Genomic DNA, 22123 nt, shown 5'->3' with positions numbered 1-22123 from the left:
TCACAATCTGTAATTACCTTGTTTGCAGCTGTACCTGTTAACTTTGTGCTGCTTCTCATTTGAACGTTAGCATCGCAAGTGGGGATCTTTTCTATCTTAAATACCAGTGTATTCCCAGAGCCTAGCACAATGTCTGGCATATAGGGATCAGTAAATATTCGTTGAATAACTCCAGCTTATGGTAGGGCCCCCTCTTTACCATGTTCCTGTGTGAAAATTTGGAAGTATTTGGTGTGAAGATTGGGAAGTATTTGAAAGTGAGTGTACAAGTGATTTTTGGAGAAGCTATACTTTTTATAGTATACTCTTTAACACAGTACAGCTGTGACTATTCAGAATTGATTTGAGTTGATTTCTATTTTGCATTTTGAATTGGCTTTTTATTGTATATGTTTTTGTGTCATAAATTTTATGCTAAGTACATTTATTATTTATTAAAAATAGATCATAATCCCCTTGGCCACAGGTACCCATTCTTGTACTTATGTGGTGTTACCCCGGAAGAGTGTTTACAGATAATGGAAGCTGTATTATAATCAATGCATTGTGTGTTGTTATTGACTGCTGTGTAGGAGGAGGATTTTACATGATACGTTGAATGAAGGATGTGAAATCTTTTCATGGAATTGTAGAATGTTAACATGGCCTCATGAATGGTGTTTCCTAGAGTTGTGCAATGCACTGCCCTGATTAGAGCTGGAAGAAACTTGAGATCAAGGAATTCAACGTTTCCTTTTACACTACAGATAAAGGAATTAAAGTCCTACGAGATTACATGATGTGCTTAAGGTTATCCAACCAATTAGTGACCAAGCTCCAGGGTCTTATGATTCTTAGTCAAAGCTGATTTCTTCTAGATGCATTTTATCACGTCATTCAACAGAAGGGCACAGGTTTTAGTAGGGTGTTTTAAAACTACCAAAAGGAAGATATTCACAGATTGAATCCTTCCACACTCTTTTACATACTCTGCTTGACTGACTTCTTCACATCAAAATTAGAGGTAGCTTTTGAGTATCCAAAACTCTCGATTTAAAATTAACTGGATTTACTGTTAAGTATCTTGAGCATCCATTAGCAGAAAAAAAGTTAAGTGCTCCATTTTTTTGCTCAAGTGCTGCTTTTTATGTTTATTTTAAGTATTCTTAAGAGCAGCAGTTTAAAAGATATTGCCAAGCAGACTTAGGATTTGAGCATGTTTAATTAAAAAAAACGATTTTTAATTTGCTGACTTGAACCCAAAATGTTCAATAAATTTTCTTCTCATGATGAATTTTAATAGTTTGTTCCTGACATTTGGTAGTTTATATAGATATACTACATTAAAAATTTTGCAAAATAGAGACATGTAACTTGGAAAAAGTTAACATTGTATTCCATATTTCAATTGTCCATGTGTTTCACTATAAATTTTTATAGTCCTAATTGAAAAAATTAATTACAGCCTTGCCTTTGTAGTCTATCTATGTTCAAGAGACTTAATGTGGCTCATTTTTATTACCTTCGGTTTTCATACTGCATTGGTAGGAATAAAAATGTACCTTTTTAAAATTAAATTAACACTGATGAAAAAAGGAAACCGTTTTAGTCCTCAGCCCATCTCTTTTATTAGTTCTCATTGACCAGTTCTCCATTAGTTATTATTTGCATTTTAAATATATTTTACAATGGCATATATTGAGCTTAATCTTAGTAGAGTAATCTTTGTTATTTGGATCATATAGTTTCTATATGAAACTATATGAATTGTGTCTTCTGTAACATTTTTTTTTTGCTTATCATTTATTTTCCCAGACAATAGTTAAAATGTTAAAATTAGTCATGGAGTACCTAGAAGGGTATTTTGATCACATTCTTTTGGTTGCCAGAAACAGAGCCTCCTGGCAGCTAGAACTAAAAAGCCATTAATTTCTATTCTCTGTTATTCCTTGGAGTCTCTGCTGTTTTATGTCTCCTACAGTCTTATCTTACTACTGACCGGCTTATTCTTTCTCTTGTATCTCTTATACTTATTTTGTATATCTTTTCTCTGTTTCATTGGTTCTGTTTACTTATACATTTTTCTGTCTTATAATTTTATTTCGTACTGGCCCATTCCATCTCCCATCATAGGTCATTAGCTAACCTAGGTTAGCTGTCATTGAGATAGTTGTAAGGGAGAGTCACAAGTACAAAACATCAGTGTCTATGATTGCTCCTTCAGCAGAGGCTGTGGATGGGATATTTCCCCTGTTAGAGATCAGGGATAGTGAACTAGAGGTCAGGGATAGTGAACTAGTATCATGATTAACAATATGTAGTAAAAGAGGTTAATGTCTCTACTGAGAGTTAGAAGAAGGAAAGGTATACCAGTAATGATGGTGGTCCTTATAGGTCTTTGGGAAGTATGAGGAAGGATAGTAAAGAAGAACATGTTTTATAGAATGCTACCATACTGGCTGTGTTTCTGTTGATGAAGGGCTAACGTTAATAGTCACTGCCCTCAACTAGTTTCTCATTTGCTTTCCAGGAGAATGGAAATGGATTTCAGGAAGGAACATCTGGGAGGGAGAATTAAAAATAGTCTACAGCTGACTAAGCTTTGAGAGATCATCTGTCACTTAAAAATTTTAAGAGGCAGTAAGCCTTTATTAATTGCTTCTCCATCTCCTATGTCTTTAAAAAGAAAGAAAAGTTGAGCCTGATTTGATCATCTGATGACAATGTAGTCAGTTTTCCATAAATATGGAAAGCTTGTTGTCATCTCAACCGTAACATTTTTAAAATAATTTAATGTTATATAAATAATGTTTATTATAAAAATCTGAATACAACAATTATAAGAAGATAAGCTAAACCCCTTAATGATATTTATGCTTCATTTTTGGCTTATATGTGTGCTTGCTTTATATAATTTAATATAAATTAGATCATATCACACATGGTTGTTAATATAATTGTATACAAATATATATAAATAATAGTGTTTTTTAAACAATGAAATCATACATGCTTCTTTGTATCTTACATTGCAAAAATCCCTCCAAGTTACCTGTCATAGATCTGAAGTATTCTTTATAATGGCAGTATAGTGTTCCATGATATATGTGTTTTATGATTTAATCATTTCCCTGCTACTACAAAAAACGCTGCATTAGACAGACTCATTTTTGAGTCTCTATACGTAGATCTTTATGTACTGATGGTCTTATTTTTATGGGATAGATTCTGAGAGTGCCAGGTGAAAGAATATGTACATTTAGAATTTTGATAGATGTTGCAAATTGACTTTCCATCAAGGTTGGAGTAATGGACATGTCCACAGTTTCTCCCTGATCTCCTGTTAAGTAGGGATTTAATTTCATCAATTTGATGGGTGAAAAAAGATACCTTACTATGTTAATTTGTTTTCCCTGACACAAACAATACACAGGGATTTAGAAAAAAAAAATTTTGTTGCTGTTTACTAGCCATTTTAATGACTCTTCAGTGACATGCATTCTGCTCATTTTTCATTTTGTTGTTCATCTTATTCACAATGTGAAAGTGTTTTGCATATCTTCGGTAGGAATACTTTATTAGTCTTACGGGTTGCAAACACTTTTCCCTAAACTATTGCTTGTTTCCTATCTTTCTTTATGGTGTTTTTTACAATACAAAATTCAAAAGTTTTTTGTAATCAAATAACTTTTTCGTTTTAAAGCTTCTGAGACTCACTAACGCTTTTGGTTGTACATATTGGCCCTCAAATTTTTTTCTAATATGTTTATGTATATATGTATGTTTAAATTTTTAATTGGAATTTTGTATATGATATTAGATAGGGGTTAACTTATTTTCTTCCAGTGGATATTCAGTTGTATAAGCGTCTCTTAAATATGAACTGTCATTTCCCATTGAAATAAAATATCACCTTCATCAAATATTAAATTCTCATCCACACAGGGCTCAATTTCTGGATTTTTGTTTCTTAGCTATTGATCTATTCCTATACCAATCACTACTGTTTGTTTGTTTGTTTTTGTTTTTTTGTTTTTTGCGGTATGCAGGCCTCTCACTGTTGTGGCCTCTCCCGTTGCGGAGCACAGGCTCCGGACGCGCAGGCTCAGCGGCCATGGCTCACGGGCCCAGCTGCTCTGCGGCATGTGGGATCTTCCCGGACCAGGGCATGAACCCGTGTCCCCTGCATCGGCAGGCGGACTCTCAACCACTGTGCCACCAGGGAAGCTCTCACTATTCTTTTTCATAAATTTTCTTGGCTCTTTTTGTACAATTTTCTATACAAACTTTTTTGTACTGTGTACTTTTTGGGTGCGGCTTCAGATACCTCAGAGAGAGTGGGCAGTCTGGCAGTCTTTGTCTTGTGGCTTTTGATATACCATATCCTATATTGTTAGTTCTCTGTAGGTCACCAGGAGAGACCTCTCAGCAACTAGATGTCCTCAGCTAAGAGGGCAAGTACATTCTCATCTAGAGGGCTAAAGCTCTCCTGAAGATCTTTGTGGGCCAGGGAGACAGCCAGTTGTCCCAGGAATGCTCGTTTAGTTGATGCCTTTTTCTTGGGGAAAGAGGCATCCATGGATCTCATGGTCCTCTTAGGGCCAAGCTTTTGTGGTAATTCTTAAAGTTCTGGTTCTGGCCTCTGTCACCTTCTGGGCTTAAGAGAGGTACTTAGTAGTTGACTTAGTGTTGGGCTGGAGATCATGAGGAATATCTTCAAGCTTCCATCTTTCCAAGCCCCCTTAGGCTGCACCTTGTTTCTGGTCTGTATCATATTTCTCTTTTTTCTTAATTGTATAGTTGATACACAATATTATATTAGTTTCAAGTATACATATTTCTCTTTTATCTTAGTATAAACTTTAAATTACAGATAATAAGGATTCATATACTCTATGCTTTGATGGAACCACTTTAATTTTTTTCCTTTTAGTACTGTTTATTTATTTGTTCATATCTATCAAATATTTATTAGGCACTTTCTGTTTGGCAGCATTTAAGTTTCGAGTTAGGCATATGAGGGTGAATACCTCCCAGACCCTGTCTTCTTAGCAGCATTTTATATAGTTTTCACATATTTGTTCTCAAAATACTTTCTTCAGTTGGCATCTACAGTTTCTAGGTTTTCATCTTCTTCACCTTTGGCCCTTCTCAGTCTCCTTTGCTTGATCTTTCTCTTCTGGACCCCCTAAATAATGGGCCCCCAGAGCTTAATCAGTCCTTCAGCTTCTTTTCTAGCTCTCTTTTATCCCCTGAGTCATTTCACTCAGTGTCATAGCTCTAAATATTTTAGCATTTGATATACTGATGTTTCTCTATATTTTTTTCAGCTCTGGCATTTTCCTTGAATTTCAGCTTCAGATAATCCAACTGCTGGATCTCTAATGGGCTGTTTAATAGGCATTTCAAAATTCACAAGACCGGGCTTCCCTGGTGGCGCAGTGGTTGAGAGTCCGCCTGCCAATGCAGGGGACATGGGTTCGTGCCCCGGTCCGGGAAGATCCTACACGCCGCGGAGTGGCTGGGCCCGTGAAACATGGCCGCTGAGCCTGCGTGTCCGGAGCCTGTGCTCCGCAACGGGAGAGGCCACAACAGTGAGAGGCCCACGTACCACAGGAAAAAAAAAAAAATTCACAAGACCATAACATATTGTAACTGTTTGCCCCCTTAACTTTGCGTTTAGTGATCCATCTGCTCAATTTTCGGATTATGACATGGCTAGCTCCCTCATATTGTTCAGGTCTGTTTCTCTTCTACTTTGCTTTATTTTTCTTCATAGTACTATTAATCCTTACCACTACTTTGACATTATATAGTTGTTTGTTTATTAATTTTCTAGATGCTGAGAGACTTTAATTTCCTGCTACTTTTTTTTAATCAGTTTCTTCTGATATTTACTGTGTTTTGCTTTATTTTTGTTTTCGTTTAATTCATTAAGACTCACAATCTTGGCTTGAACTATTATTTTATAGTTATTGTTTTCATCCAGTTCATACTTTTTTAAATTGTATTTTTAAATCTCTACCTTTGACCCCTTTAATCCCAGTTAATACTTTTTCTTTAACTTCCTCCTAGTTTTACAAAGATTGTGTCTGCCTTATATATCTTTCTGTCATGAGTCACTGTTATTGTGTGTGTGCCTTCGTGTAATAGTAATGTTACTACTATTCACCCAGTCCAAAGGGTATCTTACTATGTTATTTTAGACCATTTATATGTATGACTGTACTAGATGCTTGGTATTAATATTGTCATTTTATTTAAAATTTTCTGTTTTTAATGTGTCCTGCTTTCATTTAATCTTTTATTTCCTTCTTTTTACTATTTTTTGTTGTTGATATTCTGTCTCAAATAATTTGTAAGATATGTAGTATGTTTTTATTCTAAACTTAAGTATGCTTGAGTCTCTTTTTCTTAATTTCAGAAACATTATTCTTAGGAGCTATGAAAAATGATGAAATTAACTCACATTGCATTTGATCTCCCCTCCTCCAATTTATTATACTTCGTGATTTTTGTGGTCCCAATTTATCATAGTTATAATATATTAGGTTTTCTTTCATGCTTTATAACATTCATGTCAGAGTGATTTTTTTCCTAGTTTTTTAGCTTTAGCTTTTAACTGTACTGCAGTGTTTTCATAGAGTTCTCATCTTTGCTTTGTAATTCATTCTTAATAAAACACACCTTTTTTTCTGATAATGTGTCAGATGTGTTAATTTTAGAATATTTGAAAAGTACAAAAAAGCACAAAGAAGGAAGAAAGTCACTGAAATCTCACCATTGAGAACTACATTAACAATTTAGTATATCTTCTTTGTCTTTTCTCTTCATGCATGAATATTATTATTACTTACAACACTTGATTTACAGTATATAAACTACCTTTTCCCTTCACTCACTATGTAGTGGACATTTTCCAACAATATTAAAGTCAGGCTGTAGAATACATTATGATTACATGGTATTTTGTAACATATTTCATAATTTGTTTTAACACATCCTCTGTTGTTAGACAATTAGGTTGTTCACAGTTTGTTATTATAAATTGTATTGTGATGAATGTGGATGATTTAAATCCCCTGGATTATTTTTTAGGTTAAGTTCCAAGAAGTGGAATAATTCTGAGGCTGTATAGTTTGGTGATTAGGAGCGTTGGCTTTAGAGTCAGACTGCCTTGGGTTCAAATTATTATTTCTTAGGTGTGTATGCTTAGGCAAATTAATTTATCTCTCTCAGTTTCTTAATCTGTGCTTTGACGGTAATAGCTTATGTATGGAAAGCACTTAGACCAGTGTCTGAGATGTCATAAAAGCTCAGAAATGTTAGATGCAAACATCATCACTGTCATCGTGGCTGACGTCATTATCATTTTTATTTAAAAGCATATGCATATTTGAAATGATTTTTTAATATAATATTAAAATTCTCTCTTGAAAAGTTGTATCAATTTGCATTTCTACCAGCAAAATATGAGAGTGGCATTTTACCAGCTCTGGCCAACAGCTGCAATTATGATTAAAACACATGTTGTTTTGAGAGTGTAGGCCCAATTTTATAGGGTTAATATATATATTTGTTTTAATCTCTAATTTTTGGTTATTGATTTCGAATGTTTGGGTTTTACCTATTTTCATATGGGGTATTTATGTTTAAGTGCTCTTCATTCATATTTTAATTAGCCTTTTGTGTTTTATGTTGCCTATATTTTTCTAGTTGGTTTTTACCTTTTAGTATTGTTTGAGGTTATTTTATGTATTAATGTTTTACCTTTGTGAGATGTATATGTAAAGAAAATTCTTTTCCTTATAGTATTGCCTTTTAAAAAAAGTTATTTTTTTTGACATTTATTAAGTCAAAAAGAATAACTTTCTCTGTGACAGGTATAGATCTATATTTTAAGATAGATAAATAAATGGGCCTTTGAGAAGGCACATTATTTTAGAATGATTTTAGATTTACAGAAAAGTTGCAGAGATAGTACGAAGTTCCCATATGCCCCTCACCTAGTTTCTCCTATTGCTAACATCTTATATTACCATGGTACAGTTGTCATGACCAAGATACCAACACTGATACATTACTATTACCTAAATACCACGTTTTATTTGGATTTCATTAGTTTTTCCACCGTTTTCTTTCTGATCCAGGATCCCATCCAAGATACCATTACTTTTAGTTGTCTTGTCTCTTTACTCTCCTCTGCTCTGTGACAGTTTTTCAGTCTTTCCTTGTTTTTCAATATATTGAGAGTTTGGAGGAGTACTGGTCATGTATTTTGTTGAATGTTCCTCAATTTGAATCTGTCTGGTGTTTTTCTGATTGTTAGACTGGGGTTATTTATATCAGTATGGACTCAGGGATATTTATACTTTGGGTTCTAATCCAATACTACGTTATTTATTTTGTTGTTTATTTTAGCTTTGGCCATTCATTCTTTCATGTTGGCTCCTCTGTGTCCCTTTGACATGCCCCCACCTTCCTTTTGCTGTTGTTGTTTTGAGCACTACAACATGCTCTAGGCTAATCTTCTGGATTCCCTGCTCTAATCCTAGAATCAGCTACCTCCCCAAGAATCCCTGTTTCCTTCTATTGGACTGTGGTATGTAGAAACCAAGATTCGGCATTGGTGTACTCACTGCTACTGGGGGTGTCACTGCTTCTAGTCTCTATTAGTGAACAGAGCTAGGAATACTGTTTGTGTCAGTGTGCATGGGTATATGTACGCACATTCACATATAATTACTTCTGAATCTGTATCTATATAAACCTAAATATGAGTTCACACTGATGTCTCTGACTCTATTTCAGTACCATCAGGATCATTCCAACCTCCATGCCCTTGCTTTTCTGTAGCTTCCCACTCGAAGTGAGAAGCTTGACTCCCATCATCTACCGTTCATTTACTTATTTGTTTGACCCCAGTATACATGTAAAGTGTTTCAGAATTAACCCATATCCCTCCGAGAAATAACTTTATCAAATAAAGTACAGTTTTTTTAATTAATTAATTAAATTTTGGCTGCGTTGGGTCTTTGTTGCTGTGTGCGGGCTTTTCTGTAGTAGCGGTAAGTGAGGGCTAGTCTTTGTTGCGGTGTGCGGGCTTCTCATTGTGGTGGCTTCCCTTGTTGCGAAGCACGGGCTCTAGGCGTGCGGGCTTCAGTAGTTGCAGCACGTGGGCTCAGTAGTTGTGGCATGCAGGCTCTAGAGTGTGGGCTCCGTGGTTGTGGCGCACAGGCTTAGCTGCTCCATGGCATGTGGGATCTTCCTGGACCAGGGCTCGAACCCGTGTCCCGTGCATTGGCAGGCGGATTCTTAACCACTGCGCCACCAGGGAAGTCTGTAAAATACAGTTTTTGTGTATGGTTCTATTTGTCTTTAACTTTACAGTTTCCAGTGAGAGCACTGTCTTCCAAAGTTACTTATATCAGTTCCTTTTTTCACAGTTCTGTTTTTGGTGCTGGGCTTAAAAGACCTTTTTGATCCAAAGATTAATTTTATATACATATATATATATATATAGAGAGAGAGAGAGAGAGAGAGAGGGAGGGAGGGAGAGGGAGGGAGGGGGGAGAGAGAGAGAGGGAGAGAGTATTTTATTAATTATTAGATATTTTATTACTTTATTTACCTTAAATTCCTAAAAACAACTATAGTTCATTTTGTCACTTGATGTGAAGTAGAGCTATACACACACACACACACACACACACACACACACATATGCATATATATATAGTACTTTTTTCAATTGTTTAAAATGCTACCTTTATCATATTTTAAAATTTTTAAATTACTAGACATTTTCTGTGTTTCTTATTCTGTTTAATTTTCTCTTCTTATTCAAGTTCCAGGTATTATATAACTTTGTGATAATTTTAGCATCTGGTAGATTATTTCTCTTTTTGCATATGCCTGTTCACTTATTCTTTTAATTAATTGCTATAATTTTAATTTCTTTATTTCAGGAACATTTTAGTGGATAAGCCAAATGACCAGTCTTCACGGTGGTCTTCAGAGAGCAACTACCCTCCCCAGGTAAGATTATGTGTAGCTCTTGATACCATTCAGAAGTCAGATTTTAAATAGGCATGCACTTAACTGATCAGTTATCTAGATTCCATTAATAGTTTATTCAGTCTTTGAAATTGTGAGGTAAATTTTTTTTTGTTTTTAATTTACTTATCTGGCTGTGTGAGGCCTTAGTTGCGGCATGCGGGCTCTTGGGCTCTTTTAGTTGCAGCATGCAGAATATAGTTCCCTGACCCGGGATCAAACCCGGGCCCCCTGCATTGGGAGCGCAGAGTCTTAACCACTGGACCACCAGGGAAGTCCCAGAGGTAAATTTTTATTTCCTCTTTTTTTGTTTGTTTACATTTTGGAAGAATTTTTATTTCATAGGCAAATACAGTGTGGAATTTGATGAAGCATAGACTTTATACTTCTCTCTACTGGAACATTTAAAATCTAATTTATGATTTTTCTGGATTACTAATGATGCAAAACTAAGTTTCTTGTTACGTTTTGAGGAAAATGTTAACTAAAAAGAACTGGTTAAGGTGCTGTTAGTGTTCTGAGTAGTAATTGATCAGAGTACTGATCTGAGCAGAGGTTGTGACTTCTGCACTTAAACTCAAGTCATTCTGTAAATATTTAAGGAGATGTTAGTAAATTCAACTTTGACTCAGTGATTCAGTAACTGCCTTTTAGGGAAAATAAGCTTAATATAGTTTGTTATTTTACTAAACTAGTATATTTAGATGACATCAGGACCATGAGCTAAATTGTTTCCTTGACAAGTGGTGTCCGATGTCATCTGAATTAAAAAATAATCATTTTTCAGTTATATTACACTTTCAGCATTAGCACTTATGTCCACATCCTTGAGGAAATTAATGCTCTGATAGGTAAAGAAGATGGGTAAATAAAACTTACTTTATTTTTTTTTTATTCTAGTGTAATTCTTGGAAACCTAGTCTCTACTTATTTTTCCTTTTTAGTTGTTTTTTTAGTTTACAAACCTTTTTGGATCACCTGGTGTTTTAAGTGTTTAATTGCAAAATATATATCCAAAGAATACACACACATTTATATATAAAATATAAAGAATAATAAAGCAAATACCTGTTTACTTGTCAACCATCTTTAGAAATGGAAAACTGCTACAACCTTTGAAGCTTCCTGTGAGCCCCATCTTATATCTATCCTCTAATCCCACCCCAGTAATTATTATTTCATATTTTGTTAAGCATATTCTCATAGTATTATATATGTATATGTTTATAAATTCCTGTGATTTAAGTTTTGTCTGGCTTTGGCTTTATATAAATATAATATATATTGAATCACTCATTATACATCTTCTTTGGCTAGCTTTTTGTTTGTTTGCTTAACATTATGATATTAATGTTGCCGAGTATAATTATAGTTTGTTAGTTTTCACTACTGTTTAGTGTTCCAGTATATAAGTATGCCAAAATATATCTATCCATTTTTCAGTTGATAGACTTTTGAGTTTTTTATAGTTTTTGCTCTTAGGAACAAGATGCTATGAATATTCTTCTATGTTTTTTCCTGGTGCACACATACAAGAGTTTCTTTAGGGTATATACCTTGGTATACAATTGCTGGATCATAGAGGGTATGTGTGTTCAACATTTATCTGGTAATGCAAAACTGTTTTTACAAAATAGATGTATAATTTATACTCTGACTGGCAGTGTATGAAAGTAGTTGTGCATTGTGTTCTTCCCATCACTTCTATGGATGATTTTTAGATTTTACCAGTCTGGTGGATCTTTCACTGTAACTCAGAGTTAAGTTCCTGCTAGCCTCTTGTTACAGATTTTCATCAACCAGTCAATACATAATGTTGCTTTATATGCATTTCTGTTTAAAGACACCTTACTTTGTGTATACTGTTTATTCATTAGCATTGGACTCACAGCCATTAGCACTATAACTCTTGCCTGAATGAAGCTTATCCAATAACACATATTTTCTCTGTAAGGCACATTGCAGCCTTCTTGCATTTAGAAACACTAGACAGCACTTCAGCACTATACTTGGGGATCATTTTAGACAGTGAAACACCAACAGAAAACACAGAAATATTTTTAAATGTGCCTAAATAGACCATGAAAAGGAAACTTGTTTGTAGTATGAGAGCTAAAACAAGAAGGCATAGGGTCCATTGTTTGACCTTAGCTGGGAGAGTGTGCTTCTGGCAACTTAAATTTTTTGCTGCTCTGTGCATGTCCAGGAATGACTGAGAGTATTGATTTGATGTTAAAAATAAATTTTAGTGAGTAGATGAATTTGCAAGTGCAAAACCCATGAATAGTGAGGAACAACTATACTGTAACTAACAATTCATTTACCATATCTTGAACAGGTCTGAGAATTAGAAAGAAAGGAAAAGAGGACTCTGAAAAATCAAAAGCATTGTGATGAGATTTTAGGTTCTAAGGGCCTCTTCTTAAGAATCCACTTTGGATATAATGTTATTCTGTTTGGTTGATTGTTTCTTTCGGTTTCAGCAACTGGAAGCAGCTTTGTGCATGGGGGGGCGTAGCTGTGAAAGATAGGCACATTAACAGCAAGTTGACAACTGACCAAGTGTCATAAGGGGGAAGACAGAAAAATCTAAGTAACAAATAGAAAACCAAAAGTATAACATATAGGGGGTCTTTAGTGCAAGAATACTCTGTATTTCATTAACCTCTAGGATAGTGTTTCTAGTAAACTTTCTGCAGTGGTGAAAATACTCTGTAATCTGCACTGTATAATACGGCAGCTGCTAACCACAGGTGGCTATTGAGTACTTGAAATGAGGCTAGTGCATCTAAGGAATGCAATTTTAAATTTTATTTAATTTAAATTATTTTAGATTAAATAGCCCCAGGTGGCTAGTAGCTGTGTATTAGACTGCACAGATCTAAGGCATCGCTGTTATTCGGATATACTGTTTGATGCTCACAGTGCTTGATTCCGTCAGTAAGAAATTTTAATTATGTTTAGTATATGCAGCTTAAGCAGATAAGGAAGTTAATGGTGCAGTTATCTAGAGAGGGGTGGAAAACAAAATCAAAGCCTCTCAGCTACTCCTTTTTTTCCCATAATGAGAAAAAACTATAAGTGTGTACATGAATGCTAGGACGTATGGCATGTTTTGAGAGTGAATGAACCCTAAACACTTCTCTCGAGAGCTTGTGTTGGGTTATGAGTGGGGTAGGTAAAAATACAAATATTTTTCTTGTAATATATGTTGATTATTTTTTTTTGGATGGCTACTAAATTGTCAGGGCATAAGTATTATACTTATTGTTTGGACCTAACTACTTAAGAAATAGAACTGTTGATATTTCTTTTGACCTTGGGTGCTGTATTAGTCATCAATTGCTGTGTAACAAATGGCCGCAGAATTTAGCAGTTAAAAACAAACATTTATTATTTCACCCTGTTAGTGAGGGTCAGATTTTGACGCAGGAGAAAAAAAGAGAACCCATCTACTGGAGAATGCTTGAATACATTTTTCATGGAATATTGTCAGCCGTTTAAATGAAATGAACTGGCTTCATACCAGTTGACTTGGAGGAATTTCCACTATAAAATGAGAAAAGCATGATGCAGAGAAACATCTATAATAAGATCCTACTGTTGTTACCTGAATAACAACTCTCCCTCCCTCACCACTATATGTGTATGTACATGTGTATATTTTTATTTGATACAGTGAGCCCAGATAAAGATATGATAGGATATACATCTGGTTGTTGGCATTGGTTATTTAAGAGAGGAGGAGATGAGATAGGAAAAAGAGAGAAAACAATTATTTTTAAAAGTTATTCCCGTCAAAATATTTGATATTCGACTTATGTAAAGTATGTGTCTGTGTGAGTGTGTGCATAGAGTTCAAATGAATCGTCATCAAAATGGTGGTGGTTGTGTCAGGATAATGGCATTTAGGTAATTTTAAATTTCTTTCCAGTTTTATACTTTTATCTCTTTTGATTCTCATTTTCAATTTATATTTATAATTTATATAAACAGAAAAAAATGAAAGCCATTTTCATTGTGGTAGGGAGCAAATATTTTTAGACCTAATGAGAAAACATTGCTGTTGATTCTGGATTCTCTCTCTGTACTGGGAGGGAGTAAATGTAGCGTGAATGAAAACCCTATAAATACTTTAAGATAGTAATTTCACCCTTCTCCCACATCAGATATGTTTTATAGAAGTTACTGATACTGCCATGGAAAATATGTCTTTCAAGTTGACTGGGGAATACCCTAGGGTTGGTTGAAATGTACAGGCAGTTACATATGTCTTGATAATTGCTTTAAGAAAGATTAGATCATAATTCTTCTACTACAATTATAAGTTCCTTCTAAGGTAGTTTAAATAAAAGTATGGTATTAGGTAATATTCTTTGCTTTCTGGGGCTAGAGAGAGAGTAGTTAAAGTTGTTTAACAAACTGCAGGCATTCTGCTTTTGCAGGTCAAAAAAAACTTTAGTGATTACTTAATACAGTTGGGTGTATGTGTGTGTGTGTTACAGCTTTTGCAGTACACTGACGCTATTCTTTCTCTGTTTGATGAACCATAACAAGAATATTATAGGAATAAGAGTTACTTGCAAAGTAAGGAGAAAATATATGCATTTCAATGTAATTTCTATCTGTGGAAACAGGATACCAGTAAATTTATGAAGCTTCTTTATGGTATTTTGCCCAAGTGTGTGAAAAGAACATTGTATGTTTTGAATAATACATTTTTATTTAATATGATTTCCATATAGTGAAATGCATGAACCTTAAGTGTATAGTATCCGTTTTGAAAAATGCACACACTAATATAATTTACACCCCTATCAAGATAAAAAATGTTTTCATCGGGTCAGGAAGATCCTTTCTGTCCCTTACCAGTGAATCCTTAACTCTCTCACCCTCTACCCAGAGGCAACCACTGTTTGGATTTCTTTTGCTGTAGATTAGTTTTACCAGTTCTAAAATCAATAGAAATGAGTATATACTCTTTTATATATGGCTTTTTATACTCAGAATTTTGGGGTGGGGGGATGCTTGTCCATGTCTTATGTGCATCAATATTTCATATCTTTTCATTACAGAATACCATTCTGTTCTATGGACATGCCAAGATTTGTTTATCCATTTTCCTGTTTATGGACATTTGCAATATTTCAGTTTGGGGTGATTATGAATAAAGCTTATATAAACATTCTTTTATAAGATTTAAAAATAATACATATTTTCGCTTATTTGGGGGTAAATATCTAGAGATAGAATTGCTGCATCATAAGGTAGAGATGGAGTTGACCCTTTAACAATGTGAAGAGGTGGCAACCCCCATGCAGTTGAAAATCTGCATGTAACTTTTGACTCCCCCAAATATTACCGATAGCCTACTGTTGATCCGAAGCTTATTGATAAGATATATTGTCGGTTAACACGTATTTTGTACGTTATATGTATTATATACTATATCTTACAATAAAGTAAGCTAGAGAAAAGAAAATGTTATTAAGAAAATCATAAGGAAGAGAAAGTACATTTACTGTACTGTACTATGTTTATCAATATCGTAAGTGTATGTTGTCTGTGTACAAGATGAATTGTGTGTCGGTACCTACATCAATATCGTCTCACATGATACAAAACACTGTAGATGTTACATGTATTACTAACACTAGACACTAAAAATGAAAAGGTAAAATGTGGAAAAGAAATTCATATTTATTTACAGGTATAGCTATTCATGCATTGATAATGAAGAAACAGCAGTATGGTTGATTTCTGGTAGCCTAGTGTAATTGATACAGTTGCTTCACAGTACCCTACCCTATACACTAATGAATGAGTTGTTATAAAATTTTTATGGTATACAGTATTATAGTCATATTCATAATACAGTTTTGGAAACATTGTTAACATTTTCTCAAAAACTACTTACCTGTGATGATAGACTGACACTTAGTTTTTCCAATTACTAGAGAGAGGGGAGCATACTGTATGATAATGTAATCATTTGAAAACAAAGTTATCAAACAGTAAGAAAACTAACATTGTTAATTTTGTATAAAATGTCAGTCACCTTATGCCTATGTAAGGATAGGCTATCCACTTCAATACAAGTCTTGTACATGGTGTTCTACACAATGAATACTTAGGCAATGATGATGACACAGAAACGTTTCATATAGTTCTTGCTGTACACTTACTAAATTTTCACATGAAGACGCACACATATATACAGCAGAGAGGTTTATTAATTGTACAGCATGATGATTATTTACTATTCATTAAGTGGAAGTGGGTCATCATAAAGGTCTTCATCCTTGTTATCTTCATGTTGAGTAGGTTGAGGAGGAGGAGGAAGATGAGGGGTTGGTCTTGCTGTCTCAGGAGTGGCCTCGGTGGAAGAGGTAGAGGAGTTCCAAGAGGAGGCAGGAGAGGCAGGCACACTTGGTGTAACCTTACATAAATACACTGTAATTTCTGACTTTTTTGCTTTTCCATTTCTATAAAAATGTTTCTATACAGTACCAATCCTTCTTCCACTGTTTGCTTTAGTTTTAGTGCCCATGTCATAGAAGGTCCATGTTGTAAAAGAAGTCAAAAGCAGTATTGAATAATTGGAATCCTTCTTTCTGCCAGATTGTCTAATGTCAGTTTGTTTTCCGGCACTGCTTCTTCTGTGTCTTCTTCCTCATCGTCTGGCACTGGTTTGGAAGCACTCATCTCCATCAAGTTATCTTCTGTTAATTCCTCTGGTGTGGTGTCTGTTAGTTCTTGAATTTCTCCAAGATCCATGTTTTGAAACCCTTCACCCCCTACCTTTTTTGCCATATCAACTATCTCTTTCAGGATTTCCTTGATTGACTGTCATAAATCCTGTGAAATCATACACAAATCTAGACACAGTTTTCCTCAGCAGGAATTTGTTGTTTTGGGCTTAATGACTTTCACAGCTTTTTCTACAATAACCATGGCATACTCAGTGGTGAAATCCTTCCAGACTTCCATGATGTTCTACCAGAGTTTTCTTCCATAGCGTTGGCAGTCCTTCCCATGGAGTACCGTGTGTAATGAACCTTAAAGGTCCTTATGACTCCCTAATCTAGAGGTTGAGTTAGAGACATTGTATTTGGGGGCAAGTAGACCACTTTGATGCCTTTGACATTGCACTCATGGGGTTCTGAGTAGCCAGAGGTATTGTCCAATATCAAAAGAACTTTAAAAGGTAGTCCCTTACTGGCAAAGCGCTTCCTGTCTTCAAGGACAAAGCATCAGTGGAACCAATCCAGAAAAAGGGTTTTCGCCCAGGCCTTCTTGTTTTACAACCTTATAGAAAAGGGCAGTCCCGATCATAAACCCGACTGCATTTACACAAAATAGTAGAGTCAGCCTATCCCTTCCTGCCTTAAATCCTGGTGCTCACTTCCTTTCTTAAATATCCTTTGTGGAATTTTTTCCCCAGGATATGGCACATTAAAAACTTGTTCAGGCAGCTATTTTTTCTCCTCAATGATTTTGTTAATGGCATTTGGAAACTCATATGCTGCCTCTAGGTTGGCTGGTGCACAGATTCCCCTGATACCTTGACATTTTTTTAAATTAATTAATTAATTTTTGGCTGTGTTGGGTCTTCATTGCTGTGCACGGGCTTTCTCTAGTTGTGGCGAGCTGTGTTGTGGTGCACGGGCTTCTCATTGTCGTGGTTTCTCGTTGCGGAGCACTGGCTCTAGGTGCACAGGCTTCAGTAGTTGTGGCACGTGGGCTCAGTAGTTGTGGCTTGCGGGCTAGAGCTCAGGCTCAGTAGTTGTGGCTCATGGGCTTAGTTGCTCCGCGGCATGTGGGATCTTCCTGGGCCAGGGCTCGAACCCTTGTCCCTTGCATTGGCAGGCAGATTCTTAACCACTGTGCCACCAGGGAGGCCCTACCTTGACATTTTTTAAGCCAAACCTTTTTCTATTGTAAAATTATCAAACCATCCTTTGCTAGCATTAAATTCTCCAGCTTTAGATCTTTCACATTCCTTTTGCTTTAAGTTGTCATGTAATGACTTTGCTTTTTCTCGAACCATTAGAGTCTGTAGGTAATGCCTTTCTTATAGCAATCCTGCACCCACATAAAAGCTACATTTTCAAAATAAGATTAAAAGGTATTTCACGAAAACTGCAAGGTTTTTGTGCCTTCTGGCATAGCTGTAGCAATGGCTTCATGGATTTCTTTTTCTTTTATTACAATGGGCCTTACTTGAGATTCATTTATCTTGAAATGGTGGGTATCTGCAGCTGCGGACACCAATCTGTGGTAGATATTAAGTAATTCAACTTTTTCTTATAATGTCATGACTTTTCTTTGCTTCTTGGGAGCACTTCCAGCATTACGAGTGGCGCTTTGTATGGGTTTCATGGTTTTATTCGTGGTTCACAGTATTGCACTAAACAGTGAAAAATACGTGAGAACTGCGAGAGATCACTTCTTATTGTGATATGCAATTTACTGGAGAGACAGCTGCTCACATGGAGATGATAAGCATCACATGGCATTTTAGGCAGATGCTCTCAACACTTGAGCTCACCACAATAGCAACAGAAGGTGGCTATGAAATTATTACAGTAGTATAGTATATATTGCAGTTAATTTTATGCAGTTATGATTTAATATTGCAACTTTGTTTACATTTCACCTCACTGCAGATGGCACCATATACAGTTTGTAAGGGTTTGTGTGTGTAAGTTTTAATAAATTTTAACTTTTTATAATAGATTTGTATATATTTTATGGTAGTAAATGATAAAATAGACTAGTATCTACATATATTTTATGCATTCATTGCATACCTTTTTCTTAATTTTTTTGTTATTTCTAGGCTTTTTCCAAATTGTCTGTTTTTCAGTTTTTTTCAAATTTCTAGGTCTTTTCAGATTGTTGCAAATATCCAAAATATTTTCCAAGGTATTTACTGCAAAAATGTTGCATGTAAGTGTACCTGTGCAGTTCAAACCCATGTTGTTCAGCGTCAGCTGTACATTACTTTGTATGAAATTATCAGACTGCTAGTTGCTTCATAGCCTCACCAACATTTGGCATTGACACACATTTTAATTTTAGTGTTTATTGGTGGTGTAAAATGGTTTTAATTTATAATTCCCTGATGACTCTTTATATTAAGCACTTCTTTCCATTTGCTTATGGCTGTTCATTTATCTTTCTTGTGAATTCTTTTACTCCTTTAAAAAAGTGGGGTTGTTTTCTTTTTTTATTACTGAGTTGTAGAAGTTGTTTATATATATTCTGGGTATAAGTTCCTTGTAAGTTATGTATTGTGAATATTTTCTCCCAGTCTGTGACTTGCTTATTCATTTCTTTAACACTAACTTTTATTATTTTTAAACAGCTATTAAAGTATAATAGACATACAATAAACTTTATATTTTTACTGTACAGTGTGATACGTTTGAACATATGTGTACGCTCTTGAAAATACCACCACTCCTGAAATACTAAACATGAGTATTACCACCAAAGTTTTCCATGTCTTCTTTTAATCCCTTCCACTCACCTCCATCCCCCATCTCCAGGTACCACGCTTCTTTCACTGTAGATTCATTTGCATTTTCTAGGGTTTTATATAAGTGGAGAAATATGGTATGCATTTTTTGTCTGACTTATTTCACTCAAAGTGATTATTTTGAGATTCATCCATGTTGTAGTTTGCATCAATAATTCATTCATTTTTGTTGCCCAACTGAATTCTCTCATATGGACATATCACAGTTTGTTTATGTACTTATCTGTTGATGGACACTGGATTGTTTTCCAGCTTTTGGCAATTACAAATAAAGATGCATTGAAAATTAATGAACAAGTCTTTGTGGTTTTTAATTTGCATTTTAAAAATGATTATTGATGTTGACCATCTTTTCATATGCTTGTTTGCCTCTCTAAATGTTCTTTGGTGACATGTCTATTCAAAAGGTTTGTCCATTTTAGCATTTGTTTGTTTACTTTCTTATTATTGAATTTTGAGAGCCTTTGTATGTTTTGTGTATAAGTCCTTTATCAGATACATGGTTTGCAAATATTTCCTCCCCTTCTATGGCTCCCCAGCCTCAACTTTTCTTATGTCCCAGTACTAGGGAGAATTTTCATTAAGTATGATGCTGGCTGTGGATATTTTATAGATGTCCTATGTCAGTTTGAGAAAATTTTCTTCTATTTGTAGTTTTCTGAGAATTTCTAATCCTGAATGGGTATTGAATTTTATTGTTTCCCATATCTTAAAACACTTTTATGTTTCTCTACTTCTCCTAGAATAGAGTCCAAATTTCTTAATATGGTCACATATTACAGCTCCTTCCAGTAAGAGGTGCAGTCTGTTCCCCTACCTTATAAATCTTGGCTGGCCTTGTCACTTGCTTTAACCAACAGAAAATTCTATGGAATTGTTATTGCAACTTCTAAGCAAGGCCTCAAAAGGCCTTGTAGCTTCTGTTCTCTGTATCTTGAACTCTGAGACCACTTGCTCTGAAGAAAGCCCATCTAGCCTCCTTGAGGATAAAAGCCTATATGGAGGGACCCAGTCATCCCAGCTAAGTCCAGCTTCCCCACTCTCTACCCCAACTAAGTCCAGTCCCACCAGCTGATATAGCTACATGAATAAGTCCAGGAGATATCATGGAAGAACTATCCATTGAACCCACAGAATCATGAGAAATCATAAATCACTATTGTTTTAAGACACTGGGTGATTTATTACACAGTCTGAGATTTACATAGATATACAGTCTGGACTTTTCTAGTGTTATTTCCTGTTCTAATGCTGCCTGTTTCTTTGTCAGTCCTTCACATCAGAGTAAATGATATTTCAACTAACCCTGTTTTTCTAGTCAGAAACTAAATCATCATCTTGATACCTCCTTCTCCCCTCCCTATATCCAGCTATCACTTAACCCCATTCATTCTATCTCCAAAATATATGTCAAAACTGTCTAATCCTCTCTATCTCTGCACCACCTTAGTTCAAGTCTCCTTCATGTCATCTCTTGTCAGAATTATTGTAACTATCCTAATTCATCTGCCAGTCCCCTCCAATCCATTCTGTACAAGGCAGACTCTGTGTGTGTGTGCGTGTGTGTGTGTGTGTGTGTGTGTGTGTGTGTGTGTGTGATGTTAATCAGATCTTGGCTTTCCATTGTGCTTAATGGATTCCATTGCATTTATAATTTATAATGCATGATATGGTAACTGCTTACCTCTTCAATCTCAACATTACCATTCTCCACCTTGCTTATTGGGCTCCAACCATGCTGGCCTTTTAACAGCTTCTATAACTCATTTTTCATAAGCCTTTTTGCCTGGCTAGCTCCGTGTAGTAGGTTATTAGTGCCCCTCCCTCCCAAAAAAGATATGTGCAACCTCAGAATGTAACCTTATTTGAAATAAAGGTTTTAGCAGATGTGATTAAGATAAAGATCTTAGAGTGAGATCATCCTGGATTAGGGTGAGCCCTAAATCCAATTACAAGTGTTTTTATTAGACACAGAAAAGGAGAAAATACAGAGGGACACAAGGAAGAAGGTCATGTGAAGATGGAGTCAGAGATTGGAGTTATGCTGCCACAAGCAAGGAACACCAGGAGCCACTGGATAACGGGTAGTGACAAAGAAGGATCCTCTCTTAGAGCCTTTGGAGGGAACATGGTCCTCCTAACATCTTGATTTCAGACTTCTGGCCTCCAGAACTGTGAGAGAATAAATTTCCATTGTTTTAAACCACCAAGTTTGTGGTAATATGTTATGGCAGCCTTAGGAAACTAATGCACTGTGTCTCATCCTTTAAGACTCACCTCCTGGGATATACTTTTGCTGATAGATCCATCTAATCTAATGGATGCTGATAGATCATCACTTCTCCTTTATATCATCTTTATTTCTTATAAATTGTTAACATCCATATGATTAAAAATGATTTTTAAATTGTTTTTCATGGTGAAAAAAATCTCTTTGGGCTGAAATTGTGAACAGTTTTGAACATTAAATTTTTTTCATTGTTTCCTTAATTCTATGGCTAAATTAAGGACCATGTGATAGATAGTTCTTTGATCCTCTATGAG

At 35.3% G+C, this 22123-nt stretch overlaps 1 protein-coding gene across 3 annotated transcripts in view; it reads left to right on the top strand.

Moving 5' to 3' along the window:
* Window positions 1–22123, top strand: part of MKLN1 (muskelin 1) — a 187448-nt gene that overhangs the window by 41409 nt on the left and 123916 nt on the right. For all 3 annotated transcript variants that reach the window (XM_033432437.2, XM_004272186.3, XM_033432438.2), the window contains one exon: window positions 9948–10017. In XM_033432437.2, the coding sequence (XP_033288328.1) occupies window positions 9948–10017 (70 nt within the window). The remainder of the gene's footprint in view (window positions 1–9947; window positions 10018–22123) is intronic.

This window comes from Orcinus orca, chromosome 9 (genome assembly GCF_937001465.1).
Source record: "Orcinus orca chromosome 9, mOrcOrc1.1, whole genome shotgun sequence".
Classification (NCBI taxonomy): Eukaryota; Metazoa; Chordata; class Mammalia; order Artiodactyla; family Delphinidae; genus Orcinus; species Orcinus orca.
This window is presented reverse-complemented; position numbering and strand designations above follow the sequence as displayed.